The following is a 15,442-nucleotide window of genomic DNA, read 5'->3' on the forward strand; positions in this document are numbered from 1 at the left end:
TACAGCTTCTTTTCGTCGACCGCATTTATGCCATCGATTCTTTCCAAATAGCCCAAGCGCAAGCTTCCTGAGAGTGATTGTAACGGTCATTCGTGGTTTGTATTAGCCTACTTGACGGTGGTGGTGGTGTGGACACAGGTCATAAAACAAAGTTACCACACATGATCTCTCCCTTCACTCCTGTCCTCCATTACTCACCGCGACCTCTCGCTTAACGCATGATCTAATAACGCACACGACTGCCTGGATTTCCTCCAATTCCCTTCTAGTCCAACGTTTCTCCACCGCACCATCGCGACCTTCCTGAGACTTAAAGACCCTCGTTCGGCTTGCCTTCCTGCTTGCCTTCTCTACTTTCCACGTCCACCCCCTCCTCTACAACTTCAACCACACAATAACACACTATTGTTGTATCGACAACCATTACCACTCCTACAGTTAACTGTCCTGTGAGAAAGCCTTTACCACTTCTCAAGGCGACTTTCCGTCTCCTACCCTCCGTCAATCTTCTCTCCAAGCACAACAACTGGGCTTCTATTAAGGTCATCAGTATTTCTCGCAGCAATTAAAACACCCACCTATGACTGACTTCGTGTAAGTTGCTACCAATTTTCCCTCTCGGCAGCCAGTCAACCACCTCAATAGGTCAACTTAGTCACCCTAGTCAGTGGCAATCTTCTCTGTCCACGTCCTCCTTCGTCCCGACCTTTGTCTCCGCTAACGCCAGCAGCTCATATATTTGCTGCTGTTAACCTGTAACAACATAGCCGTCGTTGGAGCACCGGTGTTCTCCGACTTTGCGGAATCGGCGTATCTCAACAGCTAAGTATTCAACACACCCGGATAACACAAGCAACACTAAGATGTCTGGAAAACGCATCATTCCAGCCGTCCCAGTCATCCCTGACATCAGATCGCGTAAGGCGTCCCCATTCGCTTCGCCACCTTTTCCAGGCAATCCTGGTGGCTCTACGCCCGAGTCGGGAAGTACCCAGTACACTGCCGGAGTCGATCGAAGTGCGGTCGTATCTGCTGCAGGTTCAGTCCACAGAGATCACCTCCCCCCGTCCCCAGATATCAATCAGTTGCATTCTAAGGCTAAAGGAAAGATGAAGGTTACCTATCATGACGAGGCTGGGTCTGGAGGTAAGGACACGGACTTCAGGTTCACACTCGCAGCAGAGAAGGTCGCCGCCGATGGCATTCAGTATGTCCTCGACAACGGCACTCTCTACCTCACCTGTGACACAAGCGCATTCTTCGACCTCCCCTCTACCAACCCCCATCACATTGTTGCCGACCTCGTCGGTCTTAGGAACTTTCCGCGTAAGGTAACGCTGTATGCTCTGACCGGACCGCGCCTGAACGGGATCAACAAAGTCCCAAAGTGGCTCGAGGACACACTCGGCCCGAAAATTTCTTCTATTGAGCAGATGACAATCTGTGTCCTCCGTCCCGGCGAGTGGGTTGGAGATCGATGGGCCATTCCCGAGCTTGACCTCCCCCATTTCGAACCGCTCGCCGTCTTCATTCGTGAGCTGACCCAGATGATGTCCTTCTACAGGGCTGTCAAAATCGATTGGGGTCTCACTACTATGGACGAGGAGGGACTCAAAGAGGACTACCATTGCAAAGCCGACAAAACTTTCTTGGAGGCTCACGCACACCTCGATGACGCTGGCAAGGACGCATACTCCGAAGTTATCTCCAGTGAGACGATGCAGAAGATTGCGAACGTTGAGTCTACTGTCACCGTCCCATCGATGCTCAACCCCCTCGCCCAGCCATTCCATCCATTGCAGCACATGAATCCTGCTGCTCCTACCTTCGTCCCGGCTCCCTGGTCCATCCCCTTGCCTATCTATGACTCCACTCTTGTTCCAATGCAGATGCAGCAGGTAGAGACAAGCCAGAATTATCTACCCCTACTACCAATCACAATGACCGGATATGGAAATCCAAACAAAGGAAAGAAAAAGTGGTATGGCAAGAAAAACAAGGCTAAGTTTGCTTCCTCCGGCCCCGCCTATGCCCCTACCCATGGCAGAGGAATGTGGGAGGAGGCTTCTCTGATGAGCTGGTGAATTTCGGGTGTGTCGTGGGAGTAGTTTTGGGGGCAGGGAAGAGGGAGTTTGAGAGTTCATGGGTTTGGCACCGGCCTGGCTGCCTTGGAAGCAGTGCTTTTTTTCTTCCTTTGCTTCCTGCTCGGGTACATTTTGGCTTTTTGAATGGGTTGTAATGCGTGTGTGAAAATGCGTGGTAGATGACCGATGTTAGGAAATCTCTTAGTTGGCTTGTTGGGAACAAGAGGGATGTGCAAGAAATTAGTATAAAGGTTCGAAGGGATTTTTCTGCTGCATTTTAGAAACAGCATAGAATGTTAATTCTGCTTGCCTATCTAAACTATAAGGCAGGATAATAGCTCTACATGTGTAAAATTAGGCGGTATACTATACTTTTGTACATTCAACGTGCTTTAATTGCTTTCTGTAGTTTAAGCAGGAAAGGTAGAGAAGCAAATTTTGCTTGCTAGAATTCCGTGTCTAGTTGTATGGTTCTTAGATCTGCTGCTTTCTTAGCAGACATGATTCTACTTTCTAAAGCCACTCACTCTAGATTTTACATGCCTTCATAGTCTTTCGTTTCTCCTCAAAAACAGACTAGCCAGTGTCTGTCTCTTGCCGCAATAGCATGAAAGCCTTCTCAGTTTCTCACCACCACCTCCCTACCTATGTTAGTGCAACCTTCTAAGACCTTCCACCATACCCCTCACACTCTCAACATCCATACCCAACCCTTCGATAGCCTTCTGTTGCACTTCCCCACTCTCGTCTAAGAAGCGCTCAATCAGATCGCCGTCCACGAATCGATACGGCTCCTCTTCCTCTCTGACCTGGTTCTTGTATGCGCGGAACTTGGAGAAAGGGATATCGCCTGGGGAGTGGATGAGCTCAGCAAGATTGGACTGGAGGGTCATGATGAGGTTTTGGTAAGACGGGGTTATTAGTCCGAAGAGGTAGAGGGATCCTTCAACCTGGTGGATGGCGGTTTGTTAGCGAGGTTGTGGGTAGGGTTGTAGGGAAGGGAAAACAAGATAGGAACATAGGGTTGGAGGAGAGGAGCGGAAATGAAGATGTGGTTTGACTTACCGTGGCCATAAACGCCCTCGGAATAACCACAGCGTCAGACGCAGTTACTACATCTATCCTACGTATCCTATTCACCATTTCCCCAAGCAGCATCTCCGAACTTCTCTTCAGCCTCTTCTTGTCGTCTTCTGTTACGCCGTTTGAATCACGGTAAAGCACCATTAGGTTCCCTTCAGCATCACTTTCTAGGTAAGTGTTCTCGTCCACTTCCGCGACGGCTGTAGCCCACGTGGTTTGGTAGTGTCGGGCGATTTCGACAATAGTGTCTGGGAGCCCCGTCTCTCCCCGCTTGTACTCTACCGCTACGACTGATTTCATGAGATCTGCGATGGTGATAATAGAGCCATTGACGGTAACATCTATCGGTGCCGTTGAGCATCGGAAAGAAGCTGCTTTGACGAGCTGCGGTTTACTCGCTGTCTTGTACTCGAAATCGTAAATAATGATGGTCTTGATAAGCGCCGCCACAATCTTTCCTTCACACATAGCAAGACATCTGCATCCGCCTTTGACAGCGAGTTCGCAGACTAGTTTGAGCATTCTGTCCTCTGTGACTTCCAGCACCAGAATACGGCCTCGCTCCGCAACCGCTACTTGGTCGTCAAGATACGCTGATCCGATGACAAAGCGTTCGACGAGGTCGCCAGAACCGTTGTCGAGTTCGCACCGCATGACACTTTCTATCAGCTCGGCTTCGCTGAGTTGGTATGTGTCGAGTTCCTTGAACATAATTTCATCGACAAGTTTGAACGCGCTTATCATGATCTCTTCTCCTGCTTTTAATACGCGTTTGATTGTCCCTAAGCCGAATGCTTTCAGTGAGGGTGAGTAAGCGATTCGGCGAACTGTTTCGTCTACTTTGAGGGTCTGGACGTGAGTTGTGCGCTCGGTGTCTACTAGCGCGATTCGAAGGTCTTCTGATGTTGCAATGGCCACAGAGCCAGGGTAGGCTTCAGAGTCGAAGGAACATACTATTGTGGCTTTTTCGGCTGTGACGGCAGAGTAGACGAGGCGGCCTTCTGAGCCGTAGATGAGCGAAGGGTGTTCGCAAGTCGCGAAGACGTTGAAGAGACCTTCTCCTCGTGGTAGTGCTCGGAAGTTTGCCTGCTGTGTTCCGAGGATTATGCTCTTCTTCCCGAATAGTTGGTGTGTGGATGGATTCATAGAGTATGTGATTACGTTTCCGTCTGCCATCGCAATGAAGAGTGTTGGTGGTTGGTCAGGGAAGATCTGTGTCAAAATGAGTGATCGGGGAACCGAATCATCGGAAATCTGAACGTCGGTAATAGTGTCCAGTGTGGTGAGTGAGCATATCTCGAGTCTTGAGTTCTGCCAGAACCCCAGGAAACATATCGAGTCTGAGGTTGGTGGAAGTGCAATGCAGGCCACTTGACTGTCCGAAGCGAAAGTTTTCTCTTTCACAACACTAAGCCCACCGTCAATGCTGAGAGCAACGATCGTCACACCTCCTAAAGAAACTAGGACGTTGGTGTCATTCGCAGAAGCAGCGGTAATTGTCTGTGCGCCTGACGGCGACCATTCCGCTACGACCATGCCACCATCCAAGTCGGTGATCTGCACGCGGGTGCTGGTTATTTGTACCAGACGTCCTTGGGATAAATTCAAAGCGGCCAAAGTCGTTTCCCCTAGGGAAAGGCCAGCGAACTCCTCCACCTCTTCTACTTCTCCTTGGGGGTCGAAACGGAAGACGCGTGACTCGTTGACGAATGTGACCAGCAAGATATCCACGAAATGCGACGAAAAATCCGATTTGAGGCTAAACAGATTCGATATGTGCTCCATCTCGCCAAGAAGTCCCAAGTCTTCGAGGCCGACTCCACTCCGCACGCTTCTCAAGCTACCATCCTGATATGCCCCGCTTCCTGTGACTATTCGAGCCTGGCCGGAGGAGTATTCGTTGGTTTGGCCCTCGCCAGATCGGTTGCCCATGTCCATAATCGTAAAATCCAAGATTGGGGCTATGTTAGAGAAAGTCTGCACAACTTCCATAGACCTCTCGGCAATTCTAATAACTTGCGAATCACCTTGATGTGACCCAACGAATATGTATCCGGCATCTAAATATACTAGCATCGATGCTCGTGAAGTTTGACCAATGACGTCGAGTTTCCAAGATTGCACTCGACTGTCATCATCTAGCACCAGCATGAATAGATATAGGCGGCCATAATCGTCTGCAAATACGAATCTCTGAGCATCGACATGCTCCCAAGCCACGAAAATGGTCGCGTCCTCGAGCGGTTCTACGGTAAGGTCTCCTGTGCTGTCATTATAGTATCCAATTGAGGTCTCTCCAAGGATGATGAGACCATCTGCGCGAAGTTAGCGCCCAAACCTTATTCCCAAGCCTGGGCAAACGTACAGGTAGGCTCTTTGATGGGGATCAGGTGACTGGCACCGAGCTCAAGCTCTCCTCGATAGTGCTCGCCTTCGTCTAGATCGATTGAGTCTCCACCAGCAAATGACAGCTCACGAAACTTCAGCCGTATCTGGGAATGGGTATCTTCATATAAAAGAGCAAGACTTGGCTTATCATCAGAGGACCTTGGGTGGAGAAAGGCCGACGACCGGACAAACATTTCGGATACCCGTATGGGCACAGGCTCTCCAAGGTGAGCGATGTCTGCCTCCTGTTTCCTCTTCTTCCCCCTGGGGACCAGGGGGATGACAGTGATTATGCCTTCGTACACCTCTAGTGTCATGAACCTTCCTGAGGGGTCAATGTGGCACCGCTCTCCAGTCTGCGACTCCCGCGCGGCATTGTCGGTAACGCTCTCGAACGTTTTCTCCGTCTGAAGCTGCTTTGTGTCCGCATTCCAGGATAGAGTGAAGTACATGAATCGATCTGTTCCTATGAATAAGTGGTCGGTGGGGGACAGTGCGGGCCGAAGCTTCTGGAGCATAGTAACTTTGCCATAAATGGCCCTCGACTGTTGAAGGGAGAGGCCATCTGAGGTTTGGGTGTAGAATTCGAGGCGATTTGCTTTCCTGCTCCAACGGTGAGTACCCTATACTGCCATTGTAAGAGAAGATTTCTAGCTTACGCAACGACAAGGCAGTCCTCATCGGGAGCTAGGAAGTTGAGCTTGATAGCGTGGCGGACGCTGCTTGGGCGATGAATTGGAGCTATGTATGCCATGACGATAGTTGTGGTTTCCTGCAGCTTATACAATTGCTAGCGGTTCACGGAGAATTTGGAAGGGATAAGAGGGTGAAGGTGAACATGAGAAAGTAATAGCAGCCTCGGATCTATTCCGTCATTATCCCCGTCGAGGACGCGCCAAGCCCAACGCGCCAATGCGTCAAGCTCCGGCAACGCGGGGCAGAGCTTCAACTTTTCTGCCGACAACACTTTCACGCCCCGCCTTATTCGACATGGCTCGTAAGACATGCCCTTTGTTTTTGCTGACCGTTGCTCTTAATCTTGCTAACCACGATTGACCATGTCAGCCCACGCAGCACATACTGACGACGACGATCCGGTTGTTCAAGAGTACGATGTATTCATCACTCCCGAGCAGGCACAGCCGATCCACCTCCTGCAATACATGAACCGTCCGCCTGATCTCCCCTTCACAGGCTCAAGTCGTCCGTCTCAGCTGCGCGCCAAGCTGCAGTCAGGCTTCGTCGAAGTGGACGTGCCCATCGATATTGGCCACAACTACAATAGGCTTCAGGGTGTGAAGTGGGGAGAGTCGATGCGAAAGACGAAAGGATATGGCCAGAAGGCGTGGGGCATTGCCTCCGGCTTCGAGAGAGTCAACGTTCCTCGACTTCCTAACCAGGCAGCCTCTACAGCGACCGGTGCACAATCAACTCCGATTATGGACGAGGACGAAATCGAGGAGTATGTGAATAACTTCCAGGTTGCAAACGAAAAGGGTCACGTCTTGAACACTCAGACCTTTGGTGGAAAGCTCATCAACGCCGAAGAGGGGGAAGCAAATTACATGGTTGGCGCTTTTAAAGGCAGTAAGGAGCTCCACACTGCTATGGTGCTGTCTGCTGAACTTTCTAGAAAACCTATATCTTACTACCCTCAGCGGAATGGTGCAATTGCGTACCCAGTTCAATCACCTTGATGCTACTGCTCAACTAGATGCACTAGCTCGTCGCCGTGAAAAGGAAGCCCAAGATGGCACAAAACCCGCAGAGCCACGAGCCGTCCTCCCCACGGTCAAGAAAACAGTAGACACTACTCCAGCAGCGAAGACTAAGGCATTTCTGCACAGTGCGCACGAGGAGAAGTGGACCAAGGTGCAATTTTTCGATGAAACTGTAAGTCTAGCCCCCCATTAAAAAAAATTGTAAAACATTCTAAAGCGGGTCTTGAGATGGATGAATCGTATGCTGCCTACGACGACCGACTGGTCGTCGACATGTCAGAAGCTCCTTCAAAGCTACATGCCGCAACCAAGCACGCCCACTTCCTCGACTCTGGTTCTTCACACGGTGGGAAGAGGAGGCCGCTTTCTAAACATCAACATCAACACCAACAAGTAGATATCTCTGACGTGTCTGATGATGACGCTGATGAGGTGCAATCCCCAAAGAAGCAACGGGATGGAGATGGCGACAGAAGGATGGAAGGATGATGGCAGCTCTCTTCAATGTGAATGCATGGTTGGCGTTGGGAAAAATTTGGTCATACTGGAGCAATAATAGCTCGAACATACGCTGGCGTTTGATATATTTGAAGGAGGAATTTGGTTTGCCCAAGGCATTCGGAGCGTTACCAAGCATCTCAAAGTGGCTTAGTAGTCACGTGCATCTGCGGAAACAGTTTTCCCATTCGCAAAACTCTCGGGTCTTTTCGCACACTTCAAATCCACTGTCTCCAACACCAGGCTGCATCTAGGAAGTCTGCGGCAGATCCTCTCTATAGTGTCTGCATTGCTCTCCCTCTAACCATGACGTTGACCACACTTCCTCTCTGCGACAGGTTTTCCAGCAAGGAGGCTCTTCGAGCGGCTCTTTCCTGGCAGCACGACCTCGGCTGAGATTTCTCAAATTGCGGAGATCGTTGCAACGACACCCTGCAGCTCTGCTTAACTTCTTAACTGCTTTCCTCAGCTCTAACCACTCTCAATCTCACAGCAACCATGATGCGGTCAGTTTCCGTGATAGCGTCGCCATTGAGGCGGATCGGTCCGGTTACGGTGTGCCAGGGTTCCCGAAGAGGTTTCTCGAACTCGCAGAATTTGCAAGCAACTTGGGGTTTCATAGGGCTTGGGCGAATGGGTAAGTATCTATCCCGATCACATTACTTACTGTATTACTTACTGTATTTGTTGTTATTAGGGTTTCCTATGGCAAGGAACCTTAGGGCGAAGCTCCCCTCCCACGACGTGCTCTTCATTCAAGATGTAAACAAAAACGCCACCAAAAAGTTCTTGGAAGAGAATCCTGAGGGTGTTCGCATCGCTGACAATGTTCGAGAGGTTGCCGAGAAATCTGTACGTTGTCTCATTACCCCCCTTTCCCTTCGTTTCGTGATGAGCACCCTTCCTATTGTTCTATCTATGATCTAAGTTGGGGTTACGTTTTGTAACTCTTATCCTGATTACACCATAAGAAAAGCCAATCCTCTGATCTAGCATTAAGCCACACTTTCCGCAGACAGATGTTCTTCTGGAAGAATGCTGATGGACTAAAGGAAACTATTATTACTGTTCTCCCCGAGCCGCACCATGTCGCCGGCGTTTATAAGCAAATGATAGAACCACCTAGCCTTTTAAGAAATGGTTTCTCTGCCAAAGAGCGGCTTTTCATCGACTGTTCAACCATTGATCCTATGACCTCGCGGTCAGTAGCAGATGCCGCACACTCATCTGGTCAGGGCAAGTTCATCGATGCACCAATGTCCGGAGGTGTTGTGGGAGCCCAGGCCGGAACTCTCACCTTTATGATTGGTGCCCCCGATGAGATAGTCGACCGAGCTACTGAGACGCTATCTATGATGGGGCGAAGGGTCTTACATCTTGGTGACCAAGGCTCCGGTCTTCACGGTAAACTCGCAAACAACTACCTCTTGGCTCTTAATAACATCGCTACCGCCGAAGCCATGAATATGGGAATCCAATGGGGTCTCGATCCGAAAGCTCTTGCCAGTATGATCAACATCAGTACAGGCAAGTGCTGGCCAAGCGAGGTCAACAATCCCGTACCAGGCGTTGTTGAGGGTTCACCTGCTTGCCGCGGTTATGAAGGTGGCTTCGGGGTCGCTCTTGCGAACAAGGACTTGAAGCTTGCAATTCAGGCGTGCAAAGAGCATGGAATCAAGACAACGCTTGGCGACCATGCAAAAATTATTTATGACGAAGTAGAAGCGGCAGAGGATTGCAAAGGACGAGATTTCTCGGTCGTATATAGATACATTGGCGGAAAAGAATAGGCTTCACATTTTACACAGCGCGAAAGAACGGCGCGAAAGAACAGCGCTTCAGTGCATCTTCGCTGGAGTCTCGAGTAAGCTCGATATGTACTTGATTCCGGAGTCCCGATGTCCAGGTAAAACATAGATCTTATCATGATATTCAGATTCAATAAGTGAAAGGTCTCATCAGTTTCCCTCTGTGCACATGCTGTTTTGTTAGTGTCCTAAATATGGTGAAGCGTGAAGTTGTGGCTGTGGCTTTGTCTTACTGGTGTGGGAACGCATGACGCCACACAGAGAACGCCTCATATTCGTCATGCTCATACGACACTCATGAAGCCCATGACGGCTCTCATTCAGCACCTAACTAACCTTCATCTCGACACCATCCTTAGTCGCAGAACACACGGAGGAAATACCGGTAAGATGTGCGGCACGGACTGTTTTCTGATGCTCCTGTCCGTTCTCTTCCCACCGATAGGAGGTATGTAGCTTTCCCACCCCGTGCACAGCTGCAGGCAGTCACTTTCCATCCCCACACCAACAAACGTCCTTTAGAGCGGGAGATTATTGACATTATCTACAGTATGGGTCAAGCGCGGCATCTGCTCTGCAGACAGCATCATCAACATCGCACTCTGCTGCCTCGGCTTCCTCCCAGGGTTACTCCACGCTTGGTACATCATCCTCCAATACCCAGACACCTCCGACTACGAAGCGATGAATGATGGCGAACGCGGCAGCGACGGATCAGTCACATACTACTATGTTGCGCGCGGTCCAGCGCCACCAAGGCAGTCGCGTCCGGGACAGGTTAGCTATGGCACCGTAGGAAGCCAGCCAGCTGGTGGACAGTTCCCGGGACAGCAGCAGAGTGGTGTGGTGAATACTTCCCCAGCGCCAGCGCCTCCACCGAAGCCACACCAGGAGATAAGGGCGCAGACTGGGGTCGTTGGGCATGAGATTCAGGGTCAGGGTGAGAGCAGCCAGCCGCAGGAGAATCCGCCGACCTATGCGGATGTGATCAAGGGGGATCATAAGGTGCAGGGTCCGTAGGGTAGGGTTTTAGAGGGGAGTGCGTGAATCGGGCTTGAACAGTATCTATGGGGTGACAAGGGAGTGAGATGGTGTTTGACATGAAGCCGCAATGGACTGCGGCTGAAGTTGCAATGGCCAGGCGCTGATGGAGTGGTCCTTCTTTACAACCTTGGCTTTTCTTTCCTGTTTTCCTATTTGGGTGGAGTTAGACATACTGTCGTAGTCACTTTGGCAATAGTAAAGCGTGTATCATTAATCTACCTCTTCTCCCAACTCGCTTCTCCCCTGCCTATCTGCTTCACCGACTCTCTGCCTTGGAGCTCAGCTTCGAAGTAGTCGGCTTGAAATGGTTTCCTATTCTTAGAAGATTGTGGGGGTGCAATTGAGGCACCAACTTCCAGTGTCCTCCCAACGCTTGTCGGAGAATTTCAAAGGTTCTGCCTGGGGCAGAGGGGGCTAAGAGGAGGCCCCAGGCAAGGCGGTGCTCCACCAGTTCCTCGCGAAGGTGGCACAAGAACGTCGGGGAGGAATGAACCGTGGCAAGGCAGACGTGATTTTCGAAGAGACAGGAATCCAGGGAGGGTCGAAGTCCTCCTGGTGTCTTGCTCTTCTCAAGTTCCAAGTTTGTGAAGGACAGCATGTGTCACGTGAGCCCCGGACCTCGGTACTTGGATAATGAGATAGGTAGTTTAAGAACAGAACTTTACACCCTGTTATTTTTCTCCTTAATTCTAACAAGAGGTCTAACTGAGTAAATGTGACCTTCTGAGGTTCCACGGACGGCGAGATTGTGTTGGATTTGGTGTCTCGGGCACCCCACCCTTGAAAAGCCAACTTCGCACATTGTCCTCTAAATCCCTCCACCGTCTGTCCAGTGTGGGATGACAGTCACGCCCTAAGCCGCGGTGATGAGACGCGAGGGCTGGAAGCTTGGAAGACAACGCAAGGTTCTAGCGGACCTATGGCGTCTGGAGATGAGCACCACGTCATCGCCTAAGAACGAGGATGCAATCCATGTTGTGTCCTTGGCAACCTGGGCAAGCAGGGTTGTGCGGGTTGGCTTATGGAGGATGGACCAGGGATTTTGAAGTTGATTGCTGATTGAGAGGGATGCAGAGGTGAGGGAAGGGTATTGTTAGAATGATGACAGATTTGAAGCGCCTCTGTTGATTGGGAATCCATGGCTTGTGCTCTGTCTGGGGGTAGATAGCTTCTCACAGCGTCTTGTACTAGGGCAGGAAAGCCTACCGGAGGAACTCGTCTGGCAACATTCACCATTATCGCGTTCCTGCTTACGCGATAGTTTTGCCGCGAGTCTTACACCAACCTCCCACTTACGAGCTGAGATGCTTCCAAGACCTTTGGCACACGCTGGGCGGTGAGGGCGCAGCGTGGTGGCACAGTGTGTCCGGTTGGGGTCGTTCTGGAGTGATGGGGAAGCACGCGGTTGATGTAGAGTTTGGCAGAAGGTCTTGCGAATATTGGGGGGCAAGTTTTCGTTTTCTCCGAGGATGAAAATGGACACCGAAGCAGAGTTGAAGCCCAAAATAATCCATGGATGTGGTGAAGAAATCTGGACTTTATTAGCCACCGACAGATGAAACGACAGTCCTGGCGCAAATGCGAAGAAGCACCGAAGATGCGTGGTCGACGGAACTGGCGAGCTTAGTTGAAGTAGCCAATTAAACTCGGGAGCCACTGTCGATCAAGCTTGATGTCATGTTGTCAAGACGCTTTTAACTTGGTTGATTCTTGATTCTCCGGCCAAGTGAAGCGAAAAGAAGCTTGGTGACGTTTGGCATTAACCTCAAGATATCAAATAACTACAGGCGATCACAGCAAACTCAATTCACAGGATTCCTCATTGCCGCAAGCAACTTTCCCCGCGACTAAATTCCTTCACAAACGGTCAGCACCGCCCTGGCTATCGCAATCACCTTTCCGCCCTATTGTGGCTGGTGGTCCCGCTTATTGTTGGTCGTCCCCAGTCCGTGGCGCGGCTTTTAATTCTCCCCCAAGCCTCTTGTTCCCCTTTCATTCTTCTTTCGAGACCTTACCTTCCAAAGCCTTGTTCTTTGCTTTGATCTAGGCACCCATATCTTGCCATACAGCCTCTGCAGGCTGTGCTTCTTTCATTTCACCGGCGTGACAAAGGCAGCCACTGGCGATCTTTGTTTGGCTAGATCCATAAAGCCAACGGCCCTTCTGCCCTACGTTTTCGGCCCCCATCTACAGGTGTGCGACCCACACGAGGCTACATCGTTGCCGAACGATTTCCAAACAACTGGTATCGATTGCCTGGTACAAGCTCTTCGTTTGTAGACCAACCTTGAAGTTCCTTGCTTCCCGTTCGCACGACATCTTGTTATTTGAACGATCCCATTCCTCAGAATGCGTATGTTATAATTCCCGAACACCGAAATCCGCAACTTTTAGTGTGAAAAGCCGAGCCTTTCCTTTGCGCCGCCCTCTGCAAATTCTAACGGGCATGTTCAATATAGATTCAATTCGATACAAAGCCCAGCGCGCGGCATCGGCCGTCGGAGACGGCGAACAAAACTATAATCCCTTTGCGCGGAAGCGATCGAGAGAGGCGCAATCGCCGGATGTAGAGAACCAGCTTGGTGGTAGGAGAAGGAGGTCAGAAACGAATCTTGCACCTACCGCTGAAGAAACGCGACGCGCCGAGAGTAGACAGGCTGGGAAGGATTTCCCTTCCCCTCACCATGCCGACACCGCGCCGCCAGTGTCTCACTCGTCCCCTGGCAATGCAAGGGTCGTACCGGCCTCCACGTTCGAGAAGGATGGGATTACATCGAATGGGTCGGGATCGAAATCGCCAACGGTTGGGCCAGGCAAAGAGTCTACAGATATCAGCGACAAGACTGCCGTCGAGAGCCAGCCAAAACAACGAGCGAGGTTCAGGGGAATATTCCGCAAGAGCGGCGACGACAACGAGCCTGCGGAGTTGACGCATGCAGAAACCGAGAGCCTTGACCAGGAGGAGAGGAAGAGGAGATCGCATAAGAGGAAGATTCCCATCGGCCAACAATTCCGCGCTGTCATTCTTGGTTCGTGGATTAACATTCTCCTAGTCTTTGTGCCAATCGGGTTTGCTCTCGAATATGCACATATTCACAATGGCGCTGTCCCGGTCTTCATCGTCAACTTCATTGCGATTATCCCGTTGGCTGGTATGCTGAGCTATGCCACGGAAGAGCTTGCGCTTCGTGTTGGAGAGACGCTTGGTGGACTTTTGAACGCTTCCTTTGGGTATGTATTCCATTGAGATACTTATTATACACCTAACAAGATATGTAGTAATGCCGTTGAATTGATCGTCTCTGTCCAGGCCCTAGTCAAGAACGAAATCACCATTGTCAAGACATCACTCATTGGGAGCATGCTCTCCAATTTGTTGCTTGTGTTGGGCATGTCCTTCTTCCTTGGTGGCATCTATCGCCTTGAGCAATTCTTTAACGTTACCGTTGCGCAAACCGCGGCTAGCTTGCTCGCCCTCTGCATTGCTAGTGTGATTATTCCAACCGTTTTCCATTCGATGCTGCAAGCTGATGCGGCGCCGGACGGTCAAAGAAACCAAGAGCTCGTGAGTATTTTGTCCAAATGTGTGTAATGAACTGTCAATCTAACAGATGCATTAGTCGCGCGGAACAGCGGTCATTCTTCTATTCGTATATGCCTGCTATCTCATTTTCCAACTAAAGTCACACGTTGATATGTATAACGAGCCGAGCCAAAAAGTCCCAAAGAGGAAGTCTTCCAAAATCGAGGAAGGTACTGCAACGCGCGGCCTTGCAGCGATCGGAGCTGGGACCGCTGCAGCATCCGGTGGCGGAGTGAATGCGAGTAAGCTTGTCAAGAACGCCGATGAATTAGAAGACGAAGAGGATGACTTCGAAGAGCCACAACTGTCGGTCATCGGCGCGCTTATCACTCTAGGAGTTTCCACCACGTTGGTCGCTTTCTGTTCCGAATTCATGGTCTCTAGTATCGACGGCCTCACCGCGACCGGAGGAATTTCTACTACCTTCGTTGGTCTCATTCTCATTCCTATCGTCGGAAACGCCGCAGAGCATGCTACAGCCATTACCGTAGCCATCAAGGACAAGATGGACTTGGCTATCGGTGTCGCCGTTGGTTCTAGCATGCAAATCGCTCTCTTAGTACTCCCGTTGATTGTCGTCCTTGGCTGGATCATGGGCAAAGAGTGCATGACTCTTTATTTCGATACCTTTCAAATTGCTGTTCTCTTCGTCGCTGTTTTGCTCGTCAACTATCTCATCCAAGACGGGAAATCTCGTAAGTTCCTTGTCCCTCCTAACCTCTACTAATGTCTAACATCTATCAGATTGGCTCGAGGGTGTTCTCCTCATGTCCTCTTACCTCATCATTGCTCTCGCGGCCTGGTTCTACCCGGACATTGCGGAAGTGTGCTGAGGGTAGGCTAGTTCTCAGCCTCCATTCCATACCTTGCACAATGACCTCCCTTTGTCTATACTGTTTCCTTCCTTTCATTCTGGCGTTCTGGGTAGAACTTGCAATACATTTCGGTCTTTTCCGGACAACCAGATACATCCAATTGTAGGTCTGTTGCGCGTGTTTCCTTGATACCCTCCGAGAATCTTGTGAATTGTCCCTTTTGGTACATTGATATGGAGGTAAATGTGCTATATGTGTTTCATTATGGTCAAAGCTGTGTTTTCCAGTATTAGCCTTTATGTATATCTAAATTTTTGAAATGCCACACAGCTGTTAATTTGACTTCGAATTTCCAGTTTCATTCAGTCGCGTTCTTGTGTTTTAGTCTACCTTGACGCCGGCATGACCGGCGATGTTC

The 15,442-nt window shown here is 50.3% G+C and overlaps 6 protein-coding genes across 6 annotated transcripts; 5 read left to right on the forward strand and 1 right to left on the reverse strand.

Annotated features, from left to right (window-relative positions):
- Nucleotides 1-863: 863 nt before the first annotated feature.
- Nucleotides 864-2,321, forward strand: BDR25DRAFT_386871 (uncharacterized protein; the record flags this gene model as incomplete). Its single annotated transcript, XM_033698028.1, has 1 exon — nucleotides 864-2,321. The coding sequence occupies one exon, from the start codon at nucleotides 864-866 to the stop codon at nucleotides 2,082-2,084; it is 1,221 nt and encodes a 406-aa protein (XP_033550795.1). The 3' UTR covers nucleotides 2,085-2,321.
- A 284-nt stretch (nucleotides 2,322-2,605) lies between these two features.
- BDR25DRAFT_257002 (uncharacterized protein) lies at nucleotides 2,606-6,369 on the reverse strand. The gene is made up of 4 exons (XM_033686452.1): nucleotides 6,215-6,369; nucleotides 5,533-6,158; nucleotides 3,150-5,482; nucleotides 2,606-3,034 (listed from the first exon to the last, which is right to left on the reverse strand). The coding sequence occupies exons 1-4, from the start codon at nucleotides 6,307-6,309 to the stop codon at nucleotides 2,735-2,737; spliced, it is 3,354 nt and encodes a 1,117-aa protein (XP_033550796.1). The 5' UTR covers nucleotides 6,310-6,369; the 3' UTR covers nucleotides 2,606-2,734.
- Nucleotides 6,370-6,613: 244 nt separating this feature from the next.
- On the forward strand, nucleotides 6,614-7,765 carry BDR25DRAFT_217298 (uncharacterized protein; the record flags this gene model as incomplete). The annotated part of the gene is made up of 3 exons (XM_033684903.1): nucleotides 6,614-7,142; nucleotides 7,189-7,448; nucleotides 7,505-7,765. 3 exons carry the CDS (start codon nucleotides 6,614-6,616, stop codon nucleotides 7,763-7,765), a joined length of 1,050 nt encoding a protein of 349 aa, XP_033550797.1.
- A 236-nt stretch (nucleotides 7,766-8,001) lies between these two features.
- Nucleotides 8,002-9,704, forward strand: BDR25DRAFT_282099 (uncharacterized protein). The gene is made up of 3 exons (XM_033687939.1): nucleotides 8,002-8,411; nucleotides 8,472-8,626; nucleotides 8,827-9,704. The coding sequence occupies exons 1-3, from the start codon at nucleotides 8,273-8,275 to the stop codon at nucleotides 9,562-9,564; spliced, it is 1,032 nt and encodes a 343-aa protein (XP_033550798.1). The 5' UTR covers nucleotides 8,002-8,272; the 3' UTR covers nucleotides 9,565-9,704.
- A 167-nt stretch (nucleotides 9,705-9,871) lies between these two features.
- BDR25DRAFT_302018 (UPF0057-domain-containing protein) lies at nucleotides 9,872-10,844 on the forward strand. The gene is made up of 2 exons (XM_033689707.1): nucleotides 9,872-10,030; nucleotides 10,133-10,844. The coding sequence occupies exons 1-2, from the start codon at nucleotides 9,973-9,975 to the stop codon at nucleotides 10,600-10,602; spliced, it is 528 nt and encodes a 175-aa protein (XP_033550799.1). The 5' UTR covers nucleotides 9,872-9,972; the 3' UTR covers nucleotides 10,603-10,844.
- Nucleotides 10,845-12,478: 1,634 nt separating this feature from the next.
- Nucleotides 12,479-15,349, forward strand: BDR25DRAFT_302020 (calcium/proton exchanger). Its single transcript, XM_033689708.1, has 5 exons — nucleotides 12,479-12,979; nucleotides 13,086-13,857; nucleotides 13,906-14,191; nucleotides 14,247-14,904; nucleotides 14,954-15,349. Exons 1-5 carry the CDS (start codon nucleotides 12,976-12,978, stop codon nucleotides 15,040-15,042), a joined length of 1,809 nt encoding a protein of 602 aa, XP_033550800.1. The 5' UTR covers nucleotides 12,479-12,975; the 3' UTR covers nucleotides 15,043-15,349.
- The last annotated feature ends 93 nt before the right edge of the window (nucleotides 15,350-15,442 follow it).

Source organism: Lindgomyces ingoldianus (genome assembly GCF_010093535.1).
Source record: "Lindgomyces ingoldianus strain ATCC 200398 unplaced genomic scaffold BDR25scaffold_8, whole genome shotgun sequence".
Classification (NCBI taxonomy): Eukaryota; Fungi; Ascomycota; class Dothideomycetes; order Pleosporales; family Lindgomycetaceae; genus Lindgomyces; species Lindgomyces ingoldianus.